The sequence below is a fragment of the Chlamydotis macqueenii genome, chromosome 6, assembly GCF_036417535.1.
Source record: "Chlamydotis macqueenii isolate bChlMac1 chromosome 6, bChlMac1.mat, whole genome shotgun sequence".
In the NCBI taxonomy this organism is placed as follows: Eukaryota; Metazoa; Chordata; class Aves; order Otidiformes; family Otididae; genus Chlamydotis; species Chlamydotis macqueenii.
The window spans coordinates 306,981-330,622 of record NC_141561.1 but is presented as its reverse complement, the minus strand read 5'-3'; the positions used below and the strand labels follow the sequence as shown (position 1 = coordinate 330,622).

Here is a 23,642-nt window from a genome sequence, read left to right as displayed (position 1 = left end):
AAAATGGCATTTTTTTCATTGCAAGCATGCTTAGTAGCTTTAGAACACAGAAGTCAAAAAAAGGAAGGTACCTTTACTACTTCAGGATATTGTCTCAGCTTCTTTCCACAAGGTGCAAAATATGCTACTTCTCCTTGAAGACGACCACCGAAGTTTCTTATTCGAGTTTCTCTTTGCCAGCTAGAGTAATATGAAATAGTTGCATACAACAGTACACTTTTTAAAAAACAAGTAATGAATGTCAATTTAAGATTTTTTTACATAAAAGAAAAAAGGTACATATCTAAAATGTGAAAAGGTTATCTTAAATCAAATAGGCAAAACCAGAAATTGTTATTATGTAGACTGTCCAAACCCTGACTATATATGGACTTAGTTATATCAAGCTACTTACATATTACCAGATTTTAAACTGCTTAAAACTATATCTCAGGGAGTTATCTGGAGTCTATACTGGCTTAGATTTAACCATCAGGATTCATTCCCAGTGGAAAAACTGCTAAGAGACAGGTCATGCTTGCAAAAGAGCAAATTTGATGTAAAAAAATTAACACATGAAATATGCTGACATTTTTAAACAGACTAACGGTCACTGTGAGTTGGAAATCTAAATTGTTGAAGCTCTTTCCTCAATATTCAGCCTCAAAACTTTTGAAACTGTCATATCTTTACAAATTGACTTTTGAAGGTATTATCTCCCTTTGAGGAATATCAAGTACATACATAACCTACCCGAATTCGAGAGGAACACGCAACTCCCGTTCATCTGTTACTCTTCGTCTTTTCGAAATACCTAAAACAGAATTTTTGATTACATCTAATAGAATTTCCAAAATGAAAACATGTGGCTAAAATACACTTTTTATCCTTATATCCCTAACCCAAAAGAGAAATCATTTTTAAATTTTAGCCATCACATACCTCGAGTACCAAGAAAATTAATTTAACTTTTTCTGAAATACACTTTCCTCTAAGTTTCCTTTAATCCCTTCTTCTAAAATTGTAAACAGAAGAAAACCTAATTATGCTAAACTGAATCGCTTGTTCTGTTTGGCTCTCAGATATTGCTAACATAATTTCTTGCACATCTGTATTTCTATACTAGACAGTATTTAACTTTTTTCAGAACAGAAGATGAAAATGAAAACATCCTTTACTTTAAAAAGCCATACTTTATACTCTTATGTAGATTTTGGTCAACTGCCAAATGCAGAAAATTTTCAGGATTATTCCAGTTTTTCAAAGTTCAAACAAATGTTGTGTTTGGTGCTAGTCAAGAGACTGAATCAATAATATGACAAGAGACATTGCCAAATGTGGAGTTTTAGGAGTGACGAAGTCTGACACTTTTCTCAGGTCTCTTTAAGACAGCCGAAGGACATTAACTATGTATACAGACAAACTGCTGGAATACGCATTTCTCAAAAAGGTAGTTCGGACCTCGTGTAAGGAATCGTATCTCTTCCCTGTAGAAACAGACCTGAGAGAGCATCATTAAAAGACTGAACCCTTGAAACTTGCTCCAACTGCTTATAGGCAGAAGGAGTGTCATACAGCGCAACCGCACCGGTTTCCAACTGAGAAGCCTGCATGATCTGGAAGCAACTGCTAAGAGTCCTCTACAGAAAGCACGGAAGAACTGCTCATGCTTGGATGCCAGACTGCCTGGACACACATCTGCAGTCTTAAACGAACCTGACTGACTATTACTTTACTTCTCATAGAGTGGAAGGAGGGAGACTGCTTGTCCAAATACAAGTGAATCGAAAAAAATCAGTTGTCCAGTGAAAAAACAGATACAGAGAAGAGACACAAGACCTCTTCAGTAACTGAACAGGCGTAAGTATAATGAAGACAAAAATATTTTCATTGTATTACAGCGGTTCTTACTCGGAAAAAGTATTACATCTAAAACAAGGACACAAAACTAAATTATTCTCCCTTCCACCTCCATAAGCAGACAAAAATCCACCATCAGCCTTTTCAAAGCATCATAAATCAACACAGATTCCTGAGTGAAAAAAAAATCAGTGCTTCCAAGTGTCTGTGATGATATGTAATGAAATTCCTATTTCACTGAATCCCAATATAAAAAAAAATTACGAGTGGATGTCCCCATTTAAAATCTACTTATTTGCATGTTAACTAAATATCAAGTTTCTAATTCAAAGTAGTAAATATGCAATTTGATTTAATTGTTACCATGCAAATTGAGAAGTGTGACTTTCAAAAATGCATTCTTTTCTGTGGCCATAGTAATTGCTAAATCTTACAAACAAGGCATCAAATGCAGGATTATAAACACTACACAACATCAGGCAAATACTAAATGTTATTTTCATTAACCTTTTAAAAATAACTCCTTGTACATAATCCATAAATTCTACAGATAATTTTGAAAGAATAATGAATAAAGTCATGTTTTAACTAAATACAGTTATTAAATTGGTTGAGGAAGGGGCAGAAGTAGAAGATTCAGAATGCAAACTATAATGCATAGAAACTAGAAATAAATAAGAATAGCTAGTTTAAAGTAAAATGGCAAATAACAAAGACTAAATACCAAAGAGTTTTAATATAATAACTATGGCTATTTCATCCTACTTTCTCTCCAATAATTATGTAAGCTAAAATGTCCTGGACTAAGTGTAATGTTCAGGTCTTGAGAACTTGCAATTCTGCTGGCTGATCTTAATGTCTGTTGCAAACACCCGTGAAAAGACCACAGATTCACAGAATAGCTCAGGTTGGATGGGACTTCAAAAGATCACCAGGTCCAACCTTTCCTGGGAAAGGGAGCCTAGACGAGATTATCTAGCACCCTGTCCAACCGCATCTGGAAAACCTCCAGCGATGGGGACTCTACCACATCCCTAGGGAGGTTGATCCAGTCAATGACTGTTCTCACTGTAAAAAATTTCATTCTTATGTCAAGGTTATCACTGCATACCAGTGTCTAAACTACTTTTGTAACTACTTTTACAACACATGCCACTTAGATGTTACGTTGTGCTATAACAAAATACATTCAGATACCACAACGTGTACCTGGTGTAAGAGTAGACGGTGCTGTCCCAAGAAAAACTGCAGGCTGGGACTCGGAACATAAGGCAGCTGGCGCAGAGGCTGGGGTCTTTGCTACTTGGAGATTAAGTGGGGTGGAATGAGCTGCAAGACCAATGGAAGAGCTCTTCACAGAGGACAAAGTTTTATTCAGTTTCAGTGGAGATTTTTCTCCCTCGGTGTCCGTATCTGATTCATCTTGCTCTTTATCATCCTCATCATCTTCATCCTCAGAACCTTCTGTATCTGACTCAGAATTACTGTCAGACTCTGTTCAAAAAAAAAGGTGTGGCAAAAGGCACATTATGACTTCATAACTAATAGCAAAAACATTTAAGTTCTAACACTTGCAAAGTCTTTTGTCTTATTAAGTAAGAAGCTTTTTTGACTTCAGGGTTTTTTTGTAACATCTCTTGAGGTTGTAATTAACTACCTAAACTTTTAAATTACCACAAATATGACAGCATAAAATAATTCTGCATGCTAAGACACTGTTGTTTTGGATGGAATGCTTTGTTTTTCCATGAGGAGATGAGAGACAGAAGCTGCAGTATTTTAAGAGATTTTTTACCCTAGAATGAGCTACAGCTAAGACATCCTCTGTGTGCCAGGTAGTGGTTGAACACTACCACAGAAAGCACACTTCACAGGCTGTGAAATCTAGCATGAAGAGAAGCAAACAATAGAACTGGGTACAGGCTGAAAGGTATCAGAATTGGAGGTGTGGTGATCTGGGCAAAGGACGAGTTAAGAGACGGAGTAAAGGGTAGACAGGATAAGGAACTGAAGATAGGATACAACAGTGAGGAAAAAAGAGGATTAGTATAGGGTGTATGCATGAGAGGGGGAAAGAGAACGATGAAGGTGGAGCTGGACCCAAGCGATATCACCACACAGGGGATAAAGGAAAGACTGGGAATACACTCAACTCCTTAAAACAGGCCTTGTCTTTCTGAACTGCTTAAGAGCCTTTAAAATGGTAGTCTGAACACTCTCTGTGAACACCGCAACCCTTACCACTGTCCTGGTACTTTTCTCTCATCTTGCTCATTCTCTACTGTGCTCCTGAACGAAGTCTAGAAACATGCTTTCGTGCCACTCTTGACAATTTGAAGGCCTTTTGTTTAGTCCCTCTCTGGCTGGGGAAGCCTGTTCTGCAGATGAGCTCTGCTCGCCACAATAACTAACCATCAACCAGCCTATTCTCTCCATCCCCCTCCTGGATACCTTGCCACATAAACAGGACATGAGCTGCAGATTGGGTGATAGATTCCTCTGCAACAGCCTTTCCAGAAGACCGTGGAGCCATTTTACCAGGACAGCTGAAAGTATACTTGCCATATGACCAAGTATCAGAATACTCAAAACATGATTTTGGATGTGATACAATGAGGGAGTGGGAGAAAAGTGATACTTTACAGGATATCTGTAGGACACCATGCGGGGCATGCTGCCCCAAAATTTCCTACCCCTATTTTAAAATATATTGGGAAATGCACGTTTTCAACGCTCAAAAAAAAATAAAGTTTCTGCTTTTCCTATTAAAAAGATTAAACCACCTGATTGGCTATCATCAGAATCATCTTCATCGTCCTCTTCTTCATCTTCATCGTCGTCGTCATCATCATTTGAGTCGTCAGAGTCCTTACTGCTGAGGGCATCTGAGTCTACCCCTCTGAACTGCTCCACCACCAGTTTTGCAGAATGAAGGCGGTGCTGTGTTTTTACTGTATTTACTGCATTATTGCTGACTGGTTTATCCTTTCCTGAACCAGGTAACACAGGAGAGGTAGAGGGCATAACAAGTGTCCGGTTACCAGTTGGTTTTTTCCCACATGCACTCAAGTTTACTGGCAAAGAAAAGGGGGCACTACTAGAAATGGCTACACTTTCATTGATCTTGGTCTGGGATTTCAGTTTCGTAGTAAGTGCAAGAGGAGCCTCCTGGATGACGCTCTGAATAACTCCATTGGGTTGGTGATTACCTAAAAGTGCATTTGTCAGGAATGGATTAGAATGGTTGTTTTCCAAGGAGGTGAGTTTTTGATGAGCTGGTGAACTAGGTGTTGGTTTAGGGCTTGACAAAGCTGCAATAACCTTCTTCAGGTTCTTAGATGATTCCTGTTTCTTTAGCTGTGCTGCTGGGAATGTCTGTTTATACTGTTCCTAAAGAAATAAGAAGACAGAGGAATAAAATGCTGATTTTTTTTTTTTTAAAGTACTCAGGCAGATCTTAAACATCTCCTCAGCTACTTTCAGTAGGTCAAAAGTAGGTGCTAGCTATAACAGAAGAGATGAGTATCTACAAGTTATGTTTAGTCTCTCTCATGATTTTCACTGTAAATCAAGTAGGAAAAGACAAACTGAACTCAAGATGAAGCTGATCTAATTATGTAGGGAAGCTTTTTCACTTGCTACATTGCTCTTGACAGTGATTTTCATAAAGACATTAAGCATCTTGAAAAAAGTTTTTAAAAAGAGACTACTTACGTACTGGCATAAGAAAAATCCGGCTTTTTACTCATTTCAGCATATAAAATCTCATTAGTGAATGTAAAACTAGTTTTAGTAATTTGTCCGTTCTAAAGCACAAGATAGAAAGCACTCACCATAGAAAAATTTTATTAAAAAAACTCATGGGGGAAAAAGGTATTACTCAGAAGTACGGTGATGCTAGGTTTTTTAATTCTGAAAAAGCAGTACTTGCAAGTTCTTAAGGTAAAACTTAATCAGTAGTAGCTCAGAAATGCATGTAAGGCTTACACTGTCTTTAGTCTCAAGACTCTTCCAAGGAAAAAGAAAATACATCATCTTTGATGGAAAAAAAAAATGGAATTAAGATGATACATTTCAAATCACATCTAAAATATTAAGTCAAATACAATACATTCTTGAACTACTAACATTTAAAACTGAATATGAAATTATGAAAACCTATAAAATAATTATTCACACAGTGCCTGTTTCCAGTTAAAGTTTTAAAGGTATGAAATCACTAAATGGGTGATGTATCATCAGATAACCTAAATAACCTAAATTTGACAGCAAAAGCCTCTTCCAATGGCAAAGATATGTTTCCATGATTATAATTTAGTTAACCATTTCAGGTAAATGACTAGCTTATTTAAGATTTATGAAGTAACTAGTAGTTAATTGTAAAAACAGTGTTTCTCTTCTGGCCTAGGAATAAAAGCTATGTGATAAAAATATTTTTCAGTCTTCATTGAGTACTGTCAGTTAGCTGAGAATCATAGCTCAGTTTACTATTCATCACTACTACTTAGTTTAAAACAAAGTTTGTTTTTAATAATGAAACTTGCCTTAGCAAATGTACTTTTAAACATATTTATTTATATACTTATAAAGCCTCAACATTTCTAATATGCAAGATGTTTTTTCTCCTCTAATCCCCATTCAAATCTAACTGAATAGAAGTTATAAAAATTCATCACTAACCACCATAATCACTATTAACAAAACAAATAAACTGAGACTCTACAAATAATTTTTGAAAGCTACAGCACTGTTAAGACAGACACAAGTAAACATATTGTAAAGTCCTCACCATTAAAAAAAGATCAAATTTATTGCAATGGCCATACTGAGTTTTAATAGCTATCAGTGCATGAATATCCTTTTGTCTTTAAAGAGTAAACAAAATCCAAGATTAAATTGAACATTTTTTTTAAAAAAAATGCTTTTGTTTAGAATCATGATTAGAATTACTTTGACTAAAAGCTATCTGACTTGAAACAAAGCAAAGCCATGCTTACACAGTAGATATGGAAAGTATTAAATCTGCATCCTGACTGAATCTAGGAGAAGCACGGGAAAAATATCCAGGCCACACAATTTACCCATGAGTACTTTTCTTATTTTGATATTGATTTTAGCCACTCATTTTCCTTAAGAGATGCATAACCATGTACCCATTACTCTGACCAGTACACTGATTGCTTTCAACAGAGCTGTGAAGTTCCACTATGTGATGAGCATGAAACCCAAGTCTGGCACTATGTGACAGTAAGTTGCGTATATGACCACATCTCTAAAATTAAATTCACTGCTCTTTAAAAAGAAAAAACCAAACAACAAAAAACCAATCAACAAAACTACCAACCACCACAGTTCAGAACATATACTACCCACACAATTTAGTTTACATCATTCAGAAATATGCATTAACTCTAAAAACACGTCAAAAAAACCTAAGATATTAAAATAAACACACATGTGATTTTAAAATATTATATTTAAAAGAGGTTGATAGCACAATGTTGCATCTCACTAAGCAGGCAAGGCAAGTCACAAGCAATCAAAAACCCAGTGATTTTTTCACTCACCCGTTTTGATCTTACATCGCTGGTCACAGAGATAGATTCTTCAGAGGTATTTTTATTCCCTGCTTTGAGTAGATCAGGGGAAGGAACAATGAGTTTTAAATAGGTTTCCTTTTTGGCTTGAGATACCAAAGACAAAGGTTTCACATTGGGAACCAATCCCGTAGACTGTATTACACTTGTGTGTTTGTTCACAGATTCCTCCTTTGCCTGAGAGCTTTGGAAAATAAACGGAAGCTGCTGTGACAAAACCTGAGGCTGCTTCTGCTGGGACTGGAATGACGAGTGAGTCTGGGAATCAGACACAAGAGGTATCTGCTGGTGTGTTCTCTTTTCTTGGGCCTTTTCATGCTGTTTTTGTCCATCAGTTTTCATATCTGTAACACCACTATGCATTAGCACCTGCAAAATACGAACGTTCATATTAAGTCAGTTAAAGGTCCTTTTAAAAAAAAGGTACATCATCAGTCCCCATTAAGCAATTACACTACTCCTGGCAAGGGATGAACAATAATAGTTTTTGAATCACTCCTGTCATATATTTATTGTTATGTTGGGTTTTCTTCCTCCCCAGATAGTTTCAACATGTGAAGACAATGCTTAGAAGAGAAGGAGTACTAAACCATGGTTACTTTTAAATGAATTTTTGACCATACACCTAACAGGATACCCAAGGTTCCAATTTTGTTCTTCTACTGGCTACCAGGAAAAGTAATCAGTCTACTAGGAGAAAAACAACCGCCAAAGCAATATGCATAGAAAGATATATTTCCAATACACTATCAGCACTTAACTTCTTCGTATTTCCCAGCTTATACCAACTGTTAAACTCCTAGCCCATAAAGAAGAACAAAACACACACAAAAGGAGGTACGTACACAAAAGGAGGCAAAAACCTCCCAGAAAACCCTGAAGCAAAACAAAAAAGAATATTCCTAGCATTCATTAACACGTAGTTAAATAATTGCTCATCGGCATGAACGCGAACAGGTCAATTTTTAACAAGCAGCATTTAGTACAAGACTCTGAGCAGCAGAGCAAGGTGTCATACCTTGTTCTTGTTTTTGTGATGTGCATCATTTTCAGAATCAGATTCATCATCTTCACTCTCTTCAGCACTCTGGTCCTCCTCATCCTCTTCCTCTTCATCATCCTCTAGATCATCAGAGTCACTACTGCTTATGCCTTCACTTGAAGTGTCTGAAGAGGAGCCCGAATCACTGTCGCTGTTACTAGAGCTTTCCACTGCTTTTTTTCTGGGCTTCTACCAGGAAGATGAATGCTCTGTTAATGGTTCAGCCTTAATCTGTCATATCATCTTATTATTATTTATAATCTTTAGAGCAAAACACAGAATTTGGAGTAAAGTGATCTGCAATCCTTGAATACAACTGACTGTCCTTGCAGAAGACTAAAAAGAACGAAGTGCTTCACAGGAAGATGAAAATTAAAAACTGGTCACAAGGTTCTACTAAAGTATTTTTCTGAACACATGCACTGGCAGAACAGTTGGCATGATTACATTTGAAAGCAATATATCAAATTTCAGCCTGGAAAAATAAGTCTGGAATTCAGGTCTAGCAAACCTTCACAGAATGTACCACTTCCAACAAAAAGCTTTATTGCAAACTATCATAGAAAGAACACCACATACCAGATTCATTAATACATTTCAGTGACACATTCATTTAACCACATTGCTTAACTTGCAATTTCACAGTACGCACTGTTCAGCAACGTAAGGTGTTGAGGACTGAAAAAAAATATACTCATCAAATCGCTTGAAATCTAAAAAAATGGACTAAAATCTGCTGAAATACTCTCAAAACTCTATTATATTTAAATTCTTGGCAAGAACAAACTGGTAGACCAGAACGGGAAAGTAAAAGCAGGAGCACACTGGAACACAGAAAAGGAAGAAAGGCATAAAAAGCACAGGAATTCCAAAATTTTGACACCGCAAGACCAGTTTAAACTGCAATGGATGAGGGAAGTTAGCTTTCTGGGGAGCTAACTAAAATGAACGTGTGTACTTTACACTGAAGGAGGTACGCGTAGACGCGAGTGGTGGCTATGTAAGAGAGACATCAAAGTAGGTATTACTGCATTAAAGTGTATTTAATCATTAAAGATAGTTTGCAGAACGATGTTGGAAGGTAGAGAAAAAATGTGACATGAGATTACAGATGTCAGGCAGCAGCAGCAAAGTGCTATGAAGCATCTAAACAGGGCATGCGGAGTCACTGAGGGAACTGTAAGGTTAAAATTATTTGAAAGGAAGACGGGGGACAGCAAAAATAGGTGACTGGAGGGCAAAAAAGTTGCAGCAATTCTAGTTAACAACGTAGACAGGAGCATAAAAATATATGCTTCCATAACAAAACTTTCCCTGAAAGTTTTTTTAATTTTTTTTCAATGGTAGGTGTATTATAAAACAAGAGGCTAAAAAGAAAGAGAAATGTTCTGTCAAAGATCCTTCTCTTGTGAAGAAGAAATTCACTTAAATCGGTGGGAGAACACAACAAACTTATTCTTCTAAATGGGTGTACTGGTTTTGGATGGGATAGAGTTATTTTTTCCTAGTAGCTGCTATGGTTGGATCTGTGACCAAAGCAGTGTTGGTAATACAGGGGTGGGTCAGTTACTGCTGAGCAGCACTTGCGCAGCATCAAGGCCTTTTCTGCTCCTCACCTCGCCCCTCCGCGAGCAGGATGGGGCTGCAGGAGGAGCTGGGAGGGGACACAGCTGGGACAGCGAACCCCAACTCACCAAAGGGACATTCCAGACCATACGGCATCGTGCTCGGCAATACAAGCTGGCTGAAAGGAGGAGGAAGAGGGGGACATGCAGAGTTAAGGCATTTGTCTTCTCAAGCCACTGTTGGGTGTGATGGAGCCCTGCCTTCCTGGAGATGGCTGAACACCCGCCTGCTGACGGGAAGTAGTGAATGAATGTCTTCTTTCGCTTTGCCTGTGCGTGCACCTTTTGCTTTCTCTATTAAACTGCCTTCATCTCAAGCCATGAGTTTTCACACTTTTGACCTTCGATTCTCTCCCCATCCCACTGGGAGAGAGTGAGCAAGCCACTGCGTGGTGCTGAGCTGCCCACCAGGGTTAAACCATAACAATGGGATTCTATTTACTTTGTAAAATAGCTACAAAACATGGAAGCTGTACATGGATTAAGTCTCATCTATTTGTCAATTGGCTAGTATCTGTACCTTTTTTAAAACTAGGTTCTCTTTATCGATTCCTGTGATGAACACAGTAATACTTCATATCATCATACCCTTCTGCATACTGTCAGATGCACTGCTTCACTGTTGGGAAATCTTAAGAACTTAAGGGTATTCATTTGTTTCACTGCTCAATTCAGAAAGGTGTTAGTTGATCCTTCACATGAAGTATAGCAATCCGAATGTATGCAGACAAACAATAACAGACCTAAACAACTGCGTATATCTATGACAGGTCCTATATGTTTTACTGCTGGTGTCCTTTACATCATAAATTTAAGTATCTTCCTATCTAATGTTCGGCACAGATGCAGAATATTTCTTCATGAAGGTCATAAAATGAAGGACAAGACCAAGATCCAAAGCAGTAAAAGTAACAATGCCTCCTAGAATCACAGGTCTAGGTTTCTATTCTAGTTTTGCCCCTTCATGGTTCTCTATTTACCTCTGTATGCGGAAAGGGAAACATCCAAAACACTGCAATAATACTAAAATCAGAAATAACCCATTTATTCACAATAACGAATACGCATGTATCTCTGCATGCAAGTCTGGAAAAATAAGAGTATGTCAATGGGCTTTCTTAGCTGAGAGTGTTTACTTTCACTCATCAACACTATAACTTTTCCTGCCCATCCACCTACAAAATGTGTAAGCTGCTGTATCTTACAAATCTATGTTTTCATAATGCAGATAAGAAAATTACCATACCAAGAGTCAGCAACTTTCTTGTGCAAAAGGAGGCAGCAAGTGCCAAGTAACATCTGACATGTAAGTCTGATTCTTCTTTGTGACTCAAAGAAGAAAAGGGAGAGCTAATTTTGACATAAAATATAGTATAACTTGTAAACAATCAAATGCTTCAAAACAAATCAGGCACTTAACTACATGTTGAAGCACAACTGCTTCCCAAGAAGTTTTTACTTCATAAACAAACAGAATCTCTTTTGACATAGACAAAACCAGTACAAATATTTCAGATTAGTAGGATTCCACAAGAAGGGATGCCAGATTAGTAGCTTAGAAAAAATGTAATGATAGGGAAAATTTAAACTTGTGCATTCAGTGGATATAAAAGGATTAACCTTGATGGAGAAGTTTCTATCAAAAGCAGCACAAAAGGTAAAGCATCTGGGGGGAAGGGGTGGGACAAGAAAGCCAGTAAACTGCACAGAAAAGAAATAATTCAGACTAAATCAAGTAACATAAGCCAGAAGTAGAAACAGGTAACCATAAAGAAAAATCTCTCTGTAAAGACATTTAGAACAACAAAAAATACTTGAAAGACATTCTAAAAGCTTGCTGAAACAAAAGAAAATAGTCAAGAAAGAGAAGGAAAAGTACAGACTAAAAAGCAGGTACTGTCTTAATTCATTTGAAATAAACTAGAAAGCAAAAAGAAAGAGAGCATGAAGCTTCTGAAGATACATGTTCAGACCCGGTAGATATTTGCAGAACATAAAAAATGTATTATTTAGAAAAAGATAATAGAAGAGTCCAAGAAATATACTCAATTAAAAAAATCATTATTAAGCTAAATTAAAAGAGGAAATTTCATCTAGTTCTTCTGTCAGATACAATATAGTCATAAAAGTTGAAGCAAGACTGGCTTCAATTAAAATAAATTTCATATTTTATTTTGGTTCACTGACGTTAGCAAATCTGCTGAATGGTTATGTTAATTGAAAATTACATTGTTGAGAATGCAATAATCTTGACTGGATACAAGTACCAAGAAAAATAGCCCGACCTTAATGACCTAATGGTATAGTCCCATAAAAAGGTGACTAAAGTCACAGTTTAAAAATATTTAGTCATGACTTCAAAGTACTGGATTTTATAAAGAAAATACAACATGGTAATTGCCAAGAAGATGTATTAAAGGTAAAAGAGCAACTACAGTTAATAACTCAGTGTCCGGATGCTAATTCTGGAATCCAGGTACGTAAAAGCCCCCAGCGCAAGATCGTGGAGTGGATTCCCATCTCACCAGCTGCCCATGATGGTAGAGGAGTTTCTCAAAGCCAAATCAGACTCAAGTTAACCAGTTATGCCTTCTTTCCCTGGAGATTGTTGCTTTACCAATATAAAAATCCTCCTGACCTTCCTCATCCTAGAAATGCACTAATGCAATCAACAGAGGGGCAGTCAGTTCTACACTGCCTTTGTAAGAGTGAAGCAGCATATTCAGATGAATGATTATTTATAAATATTACACATTTATCTGCTTATTCAGTTTTATCTTGGCTACAAACAGGACAGGCCTAGAAGAATTAAAGCATGCTAAAATTATCAACATAATAACCAACATAGCAAAGCATAAAGGTAATGCAGTCACCAAATTTTGGTATGTAAGAACTAAGTAATTGATACTATATCAGATCATCATGATGACATCTATCTTCAATACAACATTGCTACACTCAACGGACATGACATGATACTTCACAAATATACAGCGATTAGTGAGGATCTGGCACAATTTCAAACTTATGGTTTGGACAGATTCCGGCTTATCGTTGTCCCGTATGTATAGCCCTCAAGGATCAAACACATACCCCAGACAAAAGGAAATGGATGAGAACCTTCTAATAACTACAGCTTTGAAAATCTGATGCTTCTATCAACTCAGAAGTTGTTTTTCACACACTACATGCAAAAAAAAATTATATAAGTTACTGCCAGACTGCACTTCAAGATTCCCTACCATGGGAGGAAAACAGAACTAGAATTAAACCAGTAAGGAAACACTGCACAAGAAATAACTCTTTAGATTTTCACCAACCGTAAAAACAGCTTGGTATTGTTCCACTTTGAAATTTAAAATATAACACCACTTGTACAAAGCCCAAAGTTCTCCTTTAGAGTATTCTGTATTTTTTGATTGGAAAGCTTGTTCAAATCATTACACTGACAAATACCAATTACCTCAAAAAGTTTCAGAAGAGAATAAAACAAGTTAAGACTAAAGATTAGAGAAATGTCTAGAATGTCAGCGTATCGAATAAGACCAGAAAAAACAAACTCCACTTCAGTATTAGAAAAATCACTACAAAAACTCAGGAAGCAAAACTGCTGACAATCAAAATTCACCTGCATTAGACAGACAATTTAAATGTTAAGATACAAAACAAATTTAAGAAAGTAGGAACACTGATTGATTGAGTACATCGTTTTCTAGCACCACAGTATTTAGTAAATTGAAACTGGAGTCTGAAATCAGTACCAACATCAAAAGAGACTGTATCAAGGTAACAGAATTTATACTGAAAGATAAATGGTAATATGAAGAAGAAGATGCTGACAAACACCCCGACTGAAAACTGGAAAAAAAACCAAAAAAGGGTGAAATTTTCAGTGATACTCACAGTGAGTGAGTTTTCAGTGATACTCACAATAACTAACTAGCTTAACCATCTCACTTTTCTGAGTGAGGCAAAGAGCCAAAAAGAGAACAGAAGAGAGTCTGTTCTTTTATTTGTTATATAAATTTTTGAGAAGGTATTTGGAGATATCGACAGTAACTTACTGGGTATTCTGCATAACTGCAGTTATAGTCAGAAACACAGAGACATTTTCCGGAAAAAGCTTTACTTCCACACAACATAAACAACGCTTATGTTTTGCGTATATATATCCAGAATAAAAGCAGAATTTTAGAAAGGAAAGAGCCACTACCAGTATTTAAGCCTGAAAAAAGTCACAGATTTCCCAAATACCTGTAACTATCTTAATCCCTTCAAAAGTTATCAATTGTTGAACACGTGAAGAAGGTTTTGAAGGAAAATGTTAATATGTTAATAATTTCCCTATTGTCAATATATTAAACATCCTATTACAACACAGAAATGATTAACCATTTTAGTGCTAACAGTTACTTTTACGCACATACATGCAAATGCCAACTGTCCTTCGAAAATTTCAACCTCTCACCTAAGAACGTTCATACTTGGGAGCCGAACATAATGCAGAAAAAGAACGAACACAACAGGCTCAATTCACACAGAAAACAAAAACATAAATAGGTATCAAGAAATAAAGGTATTTTAGCCTAGACGGCTGCCAGTAGAGAACGACTTCCTTAGCTTCTATTCCGACAGGAACCAATTTCCCAGCATCCCATTTCCTGTGTTTTGACTAAGCAGCTGTGATTCCAAGAGTAGCTAAGTTCCTAAAGAGTGTTTGGGTCAGTATATAAGGAGGTTTACTAACTCACTGAGACTATTCATATCTTTCATATTAGACAGCTGTCCAAGTTTTTTTGCTGAATCATGGCCATTAATAACACTACTTTCTTCTGATAAATAGGAAATTATTTCCAGAAAGCATTTTTCTTTTAATGTCTAAAAAATTTTTGCCTCTGATTTTTTTTATATTTTAAGGTACATGAAAGCATAATTAGATAGATATAATTGTAATTTACAATTATAATACAAATATTTATACTCTAATACAGCAATATTACTGGTGTTAAAATAATATACTTTATTTTTATAATTCCATAAATTCAACTAAAATATGTTACTGCATACAGCTATTAACTAGTGAATTAGTGCTAATGGTAGCTTTTGGTTCATAAACATGTTAAACAAATTTTTAAAACCCCAACACAAAAAACCTCACAGAGACAAGGGTACACATCTTGCTCTAATACAAAAAACAACACAAAACATTTGGTACTGGGAGAGAACGTGCAAAAACGCTGCTGTATGCACAATAAGAGCACTTACCATGTTAATTTTTCATCTGAATCTTACGATTTTTTTCTGCATATTTACCTTATCTTTGATTTTGTCAGCTCTGGCATCCAAAAGCTGAACCTTGCTTTGCTCCTGGTTGTATTTGCGGCCTGCTGCTCCCGAGGTTATCGCTTTCACTTGTCCTGCAGAGGTTGCAGTGCTAGTGGACAGTACAGATGTGCTGATACCAGATACTGCAGTGGTACTGTTCCCATTCAGTGATCCATTTACACCTTGAGACGACAGATTTAGAAACTGACACATAAAAACCTGAAGTAGCAGATACTTTCTTTCAGGTGTTCTAGTCACAATAACCTAGCTTCCATAAACATGTAATAAGATACTAGACTACTCACAGGTTACTCCCAGTATATACTAAAAACGTGCCACCCAAGAGTCACTTTGATTTGCTCCTGGGGTTATTTTAATTAAAACATGCAGAGTACCCTTGATTTAAAGGACAAGTACACTTAACGCGGTAAGGAGGAAGGGCGGGCATGGGCAGAGGGGTGGGAAGAAGGAGGGAAAAAAAAAAAATCTGAAATTGTCCATTTTTTTAGCCTGAACTATCCTTGAGTTTAGCTGGGGGCAGAAAAATAATATTTTGAGGAAAGACACAAAAATATACATTCCAGTAAATATCTCACAGAATAATCTGTTTACAGTTCTGAAGTATCAATCAGGTCCAAAGACAATCACATGAAGCCAAATATATTTTATGAGTTTTGCAACGTGTAAAACGGGAGTGGGGAGGGAAGTTGTGGGAATGCTATCTGAAATAACATCAACATTCAAAAGCTTGCTTACTGTCTGTCAAGACAACTGTTGTTTTCTAAGAAAACACTCCAAAACACACAAACTTACTACTCTGCAATCCCGAGACTATTATCAGATTGATTCTGAAACACACATCAGGTCCTAAAACCCCCCAAAACTACAAAAAAAACCCCTCTCTGTTGTACAGAATCACAGAACAGAATAAGCTGAGTTGGAAGGGACCCACACAGAGCACCAAGTCCAAGTCCTTACTTCACAAAGGACAGCTTAAAAGGTAAATCATAGATCTAAGAGCATTGTCCAAACACTTCTTGAACACAGCTTGGGACCACGACCACTGCCCTGGCAAGCCTGCTCACACTCTCAGTGAACATCCTTCTAACAGCCAAGGTGAACTTCCCCTGATGCAGCTTTAAAGCCATCCCCTTGCGTCCTGTCACCAGACACCAAAGAGAAGAGACCTGCTCCCACCGAAAGCAACGAGGTCATCCCTCAACGCTCCTCTGCTCTAGGCTCAACACACCTAGTGTCAAACAAAAGTATCTTACATCTTCAGAAGGCATGCAATACCACTACATAAAACACTGGTTTGAAACACAAGAAAGTGTTCTAATAACACTGGGCTATTTTCATTCAGATCCTGCAGCTGTAGCAATCGGTCCCTCCACGCCTGCCCCACCAAACAACTACTCACTTCTTATATACAGAGGAACGGTTTTCACTGTAGAAGTAAAAGCCTCCTAAATCAAACCACAAACTTTTAAAGAAAACTCTTCCCTACTACTCAGTCACAGACAATCTATCTAAGGAAAAAAGAGGGAGAAAATTATTAGTAGAAAGAGTATTTCATTATTGAAAGTCCATACTTGTATGTTTCATGCTTAGCTAACAGATTCAATTTTTATAGAACTATTTAGGAATTGGAAGAACAATGAGAGATAAAGCTCAAATTCCATATACTTTCCGCACATATAGAAGTTCGATATTATTGTTCTCTCTACAACTTTAGCCATTACCTTTTTCTGTACTGCTCCGACTATTTTTTCCTGTAGCTCTTGAGTGGAATGAAGCAGAATCATGATTCTGCGCAGGAGGTGCAAACAGTGGTGGAATTCCCAAGAGTGGTGGGAAAAAAGCCGCCCCAGGACGAGAGTGCGTGTCCGCTGTTCGCCACCATTCTGCACCGCAAAGGAAATAAAAACAAACCTCAGTTGTTCTAATAATTTATTTAAATTTTTATGTAAGCACGTTGCTGCATATAACCTTGAGTGGATTTACTAAATTCTGACACGGAGTAAGAAGAAACTACAACACTTAGGAACTTAGATGTTTCCGTCCCTGGAAACATTCCAGGCCAGGCTGGACAGGGCTCTGAGCAACCTGATCTGGTTGGAGATGTCCCTGCTGCTTGCAGGGGGGCTGGACTGGGTGGGCTTTAAAAGGTCCCTTCCCACCCAAACCATCCTGTGATTCTATGATTCTATATGATCCATTCTTCTGATAGAAAAGCACCATTCAAACATTCCACAGTTGTTACCTTCATATTTACAGCTTCAACTACGGTTAAACCATTTGTTGTATCATCTACCACTCAGAAATAACTAAGAAAAGGGAGGTTTATCATAGTTTATTCATCTGAAGTCCAGCATCATCACTGTGTAACACAAGACCTTCTACAGAGGGTTTCTCTTTTTGCCGGCTGGACCATTTAAAAAACAAAAATGAAAGTACTCCGTGATATCATTATGAAGGTATAAACTGTCATGCCTCACGCCAGGTCATTACTTATTCTATGTGTAATGTTACCCGATATCTCACAAGTGATTAAGAGTCTTTCTAAATGAGAAAAATAAGCCAAATGAGGTAACAGTGACAACGCTTACATGAATTGTGAGACTGTATGCATCTTCGACGCTCAACTCTATTTTTTTAAGTTTGAAAAACATGAAGGAAGAAAAGACAGGCTACAAGTAACGTTAAAGCAGAAGCAGAGCTAGGGGATATGTCTTCCAACAAAGACTTGTCTAAGATGGTAGGGGAGTCTGGCATTCTGAAAGTAGGAAAACTGAATTAGAGAACCTTGACAATCTTACACATCAATTAGTTTCTTGTAAGCTATAAGAATCTCCGAATTTATCTAACCTCTTAAAAAAAAAAATTGTTTCTGCTTCTTACATGTATCACAACTTCTTACATGTATCACAACTCAGCCAAGTTAATAGTAACTACATCAGGCAATTAATTGCTAAGGGGTACCAATGAGGCATCTTTCTTTTAAAGCCCTTCAAATATTTGGAACTTCCAGCTGCAAAGCGGGCAGTGCGCTGCACTATTTTTCTACAACCTATCGCATTGTTTCTGATTGTACTCTAATTTTCAGGACATAGTGTGCTTTATTTGTTTAATCAACAGGTACAATTGTCCCAGTTTCAACTGGTGCCCCTGCTTTTAACTTCAGTACAAGCAATGTCATCTGTAAAACTGGGAGGTTGGCAGGCAATATGAAAATCAGACGTGACAGGTTGCAGGGAAAAAACCAACATGGCTAGAGGAATCCGATTGTAAAAATTATGAGCAAAATACAAGCATAGATGGAGTTGTGCATACGCTAAGCAATACGGAGAGTGAATCTAACGCAGAAAGGAAAATAAATGAAAGGGAACATGAAAGGGGAAGTGACCAGAAAGACATAAAAAGAAAGTTTATTTGAGCTGCTACACACCTGGAAGGATGTGGATGGGCAGCACAGAAGAGAGCAGGTACAGTAGTACAGCAAGTCAGCAAGTCAGGCAAAAGTTTATAAGAACAGAGATGAGAGAGAAAAACCAAAGGGATGATCAGAAACTTTGTAACACTGGTGAAGGAAGTTTGGTAAGAGTTTCAGAGCTAAACTTCAATGAACATGAAGATGCAAGAAAAATCAGAGAACTCCAAGATTACAAAAAGCATACATAATTAGAATGACAGAATAACTCACAATGGAGAGAAAAAGCAGGAAAAAACTAATATCAAAAACAAAAGTTCCTTTGTGCTATGTTTTACCATAAAGAGTTACAATATAAAGAGCAGTGCACCAAAGAGGACAGCATCAGAAAGACCAAGCATTCTCTCTTTTCCAACAAACTCCCTTTACCACCAAAGGCCTCTGCAAACTGACCGCAGTTTGGGGGACTCTGTATAGCAAAACCATTACTTGACCTTGTTTAATTGTATTGCTCCTTCCAGATTTCTTTTCATGCTATTATTGTGTAAATCTATATAACAGATAATTCTGGAATTACCTCCTGACTGCAGTATGTCACAATCAGGTGTTATGAACACAGAGGCATTCACTAGGACTTGTCATTTATTAGTACTATAAGGCAAGATAACGGCAATGTTTCTGCAGGGAAATTCCTCTTATGGATTTCAAATTTCTGTTTCAGATGCTTTTTTCTTTTTTTTTTTTCCCTCCTCCAAAGCAAGAATGGATCTGCGTTTAAATTCACAAAAAGAGGTGACTTTCTACTATATTACACACTATTATAGCCTTTAAAAAAAATACACTGTGTGCTACCTAAGCCACTATCTAATGTGTCCAGAAGAGAGAGGCCACCAATTTTTAAATAAGCATTTAGAAACATGAAAGAAATAAAACATAAAGGGAAAACGGAAGCAAAGTCTTGTAACAATAAACTGAACTTTAATGACATTTTTCCTCTTTCTTAGTTGATGAAAACATTAGCTGTCTAGCAATTAATTCTAGTATTTCCTTAATTTTCCTATTTCAGTGTTTGCTCTTCAAGTTATCAACTCACTGTAGACAGGCTCTGCATAGCAAAATTGCGTATTAAACTGCACTCCTTAACATTATTGACTTACTTCAAATAGGTTAAATATTTTTGAGCACAGCTTTTCAAATTCTACTAACCACTACACAAATACATAAGTGAAAGCTTTACTCCAAAGGGCAATGTACATTTCAACAACACTGGTCTCTTAGTAACGGGGAATGATAACTGCGAACACCTTTGTTAATATTAATGAACTTCATGGTGCAACACAAGGTTTTCGAAAGAGCTAAAAAGGAATAAATACTTAAATAATGCCTCTAAAATACAAAGCATCAATGCCCCAACCAGCAGAAATATAAAAATAATGTGGTATTTCGGATCATGCTAAGGGTATTCCAACTTACACAACGAGTCTAGAAAACTGCTGAAAGCAACAGAAATTACTGTGTTATTTTCCTCCTTTCTGTGCTGTTCTTTAATCAGTGCTAGCAAAGCTTGCCTTCTACACATGTCTCAGCACCAGTAAGTCTTCCAAACTCCTTGCATGCATGACTCCAAACTACTTGTATGGTGATTTAATAGTACTGGTGAATGTCCCTCAGTGCAAAAAGTTGGAAAGCATGGAAAAGGCTGGAAATGGTTTACATACAGATAAGTAACAATCACCCACTTTTACCCACCCTCATCTGAATAGAGAAATGTCAAAAATATCTGCTAATACAAATGAAGAGCAAAGCACTGGCTGTCTCATTAACACATTTTCAACCACTCCCCCCCCATAGCATTTTAATAAACTCTGAATATATCTCACTAAAGCAAGTACACAGGTAACAAACACAAATGCAATTGCAATGACTCCATCTTTAACTCTTCTTCATAAATTATAGATTAAATAAAGCTAGTCTTGGGCCCATTTTCTAAAAAAAAGGAAATTTGCAAAAGGGATTAAGAAAATTGCACTCTACTGAGAAAGCTGACACATAACTTAGGTACAAACTCTGAAAATCGTTTACTTTGAGGAGTAAGGCACATGCACAGAGACATGCAGGTCTTACACTGACCGACTAAGCCGCGTCTTCGAAAGTATCCATCACGTGGCAACTCTCCATGAGGCTTGCTTTAATGTAAGAACTACTAGGTGCTTGATTTGTGTCAAAATGAAATTACTTGCATGCTCAAATGCAATGGTTTCCTTTCATCTCACACATTCAAAAAGCAATGAACTAAAATCACCTTTCTTTCAATGTTGTTTCTATTAAGCCCTTTCCCTACAAATAAAGGTAAAATTCCATGTCCAAACAATACTCAAAATTGTTCAGTCATCTGTGTAGTCCTTATAGCAAATATGAGAAAGAATTTTAAATCCTGGAAGTACTTGAGTTATGCTTACAAAAGTACTTTCTCCTCCCTCCTTCCCTCCTTTTTGCCTCCGTATTTTTGCTTTTATGTTCTTCAGTAACCTTGAAAAATAGACTTTTCTTTTTTTTTTTTAAACAACTGGCATAGAATTATCATAATCTTTCTAAAACATTTATTTCAGGAACCACAGTGTCATTTTTATATAAAGACTGAGAAATAACAAAAATAGTTAGCGTTTAAAAAAAAAAAAAATCCGTTACTATAAATCAGAAAATAAAATGGAAAATTACATTTTCCAATTAAAACAGTCCTGTAACTTTGTGCACCTACGTCTACAATTTTAAAATTCTTCTGAGTCTCATTTAAGGAGAAATAGTGGACTCTAAAAAGACTCCAGAAATCCAAAGATTTCTGCTTTGATAGAAGCAGCTTCCACTTTGGAAAAAAGTTGGTGGTTTTTTGTTTGTTTGTTGGTTTGTTTTTGTTTTTTTTTTTTTTCCAAAAAAAAAAAAAAAAAAAGAAAAGAAAGAAGAACCCTTCAGGTCTGACAGTATCAAAAGACTCGACTGTTCAGCTTTGAACGCTTTCACACACTGGTATCATTGCCCTCCCAAAGACAAAACACTCATTTATGATATCTTTTTCCCATGTGGGGAAAGGCTGTTGATTTACATTGTTCCAAAGGTGCTAACATTCTTATCAGGATGAATTTAAACCTCCTTCCAGAGTCAATTTTCTTTTACCAATGCTCCTTCTTATTTTCAGCAATGACTGAGTAAGAAGAAAGGAAGTATCTGTTTACTTGATTGGAATACTTCAATTATTCAGGAACTAGTGCTGTAACAACCAATTAAACTAACAGTATGTGAAATACTCCGTAACAGTTTCACACAGGTGATTCGTCTATTTAATCCGAGAATACACCAAAATAATTTATTTGTAGCATAATCTCCCTGGCAAAGCATAAAGACTCCTAGTCTTAACTCACCTTGCATCGTGGGGACCCGACAGGGTATGCAATCAAGTTTATTGCACAGACTACTTAATAGATTATTGATTACTGCAAACAAAATAAATAGGTGACCTGGAATAAAAATAATCTTCTAATCTAATGCACAGATTAAGATGTCTTTATCTTCTCTTTGTAAGAATTGTTCATTCTTAAACAAGTATTTTATTAAATGCTAGAGAGGACTAAGACTGACAGACATGGTCTCCCTTTTTTTTTTTTTTTTTTTTTTAAATACCACAGAGGTGAGTAACATTTCAGTCTAGGAACAAGCTAGGATACTAGTCTACCTTGACTGCAGAATATCTTGTAAATTGAAGAAAGCTTTAAAATCAATGAAACTGCTGTTCCAGCCACAGGTCATTCACAGGGAACCAGTGTTTGGCTGGTTGACAGTATGAACGCTTCTGTGAAGTTTCTCTAGGACAGCGTATAGCTTTCCAGAGTGGATGCAACAGCAACCATATAGTGTACTGTGTCAGGCAGAGAAATAGATATACTCATAAAGCTGATGGGACAGTACTGATAGTAAACTACATTCCAGCTTGGTTTTAGAAATACAAAGTGTCCCTGAGAAAAATATGTATGTTCTTAAAGATCAGGTGCAACTAGGCAAAGGATCTAACCATTAAAAAACTATCAGGAAACAACACAAGTACTGGGAATTACTATCAGTCTATAACTACTAGCTATCAGAGAAAAAATAATTTTTTTTAAAAAATGAAAGCTGAGAATAAAATTTTGAAAACCACTTACTATCTGGATTTTCTAATGAAGAAAGAAACTGACGGTTTAGTGTCTTTATTACATTATTCCTCTGCTTTTGTCTGACTGTATTTTGACAGAACAAATATATACCCTATATAAATAGACAACATTACAGGAGACACAAAACTACACGCTGTAATACCTACAAAGCAAAGGCAGCGAGGACAGGCAAATGAGTCACAAATATACTCAGTTTGGGACTGTACATTTATAGCCATACGTAAATGAACTCCTACTACATTCTGGGAACTACCAGAGAGAACCATTAGCCCATGGGATGGGCTAATGAATGTAGACACCAAGTTCTTTCGGAGCTGAATTTGTAGTGGGGTACTGAAAAACAAAACATAGTTATTTGTTCTGGTTAAATTCAGTTAAGAATTTTTCTGACCGATTTTAGAGTAATTAAAATAAATAACAGCCGAGACATAATTCTAGGTATGTAGACATTCTGGTTTCTATTTTTCTTCCCAGAAAAGCTGCAAATGAACAAACACAGGCTGTAGCAGGGCACTCGATCTACTGGTTCTATAGTATCAAGGCAGAAGAGATTTTCCAATTTGGAAAATACACACTTGC

General features: G+C 36.7%; 1 protein-coding gene across 13 annotated transcripts in view; it reads right to left on the bottom strand.

Moving 5' to 3' along the window:
* Positions 1-23,642, bottom strand: part of BAZ2B (bromodomain adjacent to zinc finger domain 2B) — a 153,965-nt gene that overhangs the window by 51,192 nt on the left and 79,131 nt on the right. For all 13 annotated transcript variants that reach the window (XM_086750532.1, XM_086750541.1, XM_086750535.1 and 10 more), the window contains exons 4-11: positions 17,171-17,332; positions 15,417-15,610; positions 8,455-8,667; positions 7,407-7,805; positions 4,623-5,229; positions 3,049-3,333; positions 733-793; positions 72-180 (exon numbers count right to left, since the gene is read on the bottom strand). In XM_086750532.1, coding sequence (XP_086606658.1) covers positions 72-180; positions 733-793; positions 3,049-3,333; positions 4,623-5,229; positions 7,407-7,805; positions 8,455-8,667; positions 15,417-15,610; positions 17,171-17,332 — 2,030 coding nt within the window. The remainder of the gene's footprint in view (positions 1-71; positions 181-732; positions 794-3,048; positions 3,334-4,622; positions 5,230-7,406; positions 7,806-8,454; positions 8,668-15,416; positions 15,611-17,170; positions 17,333-23,642) is intronic.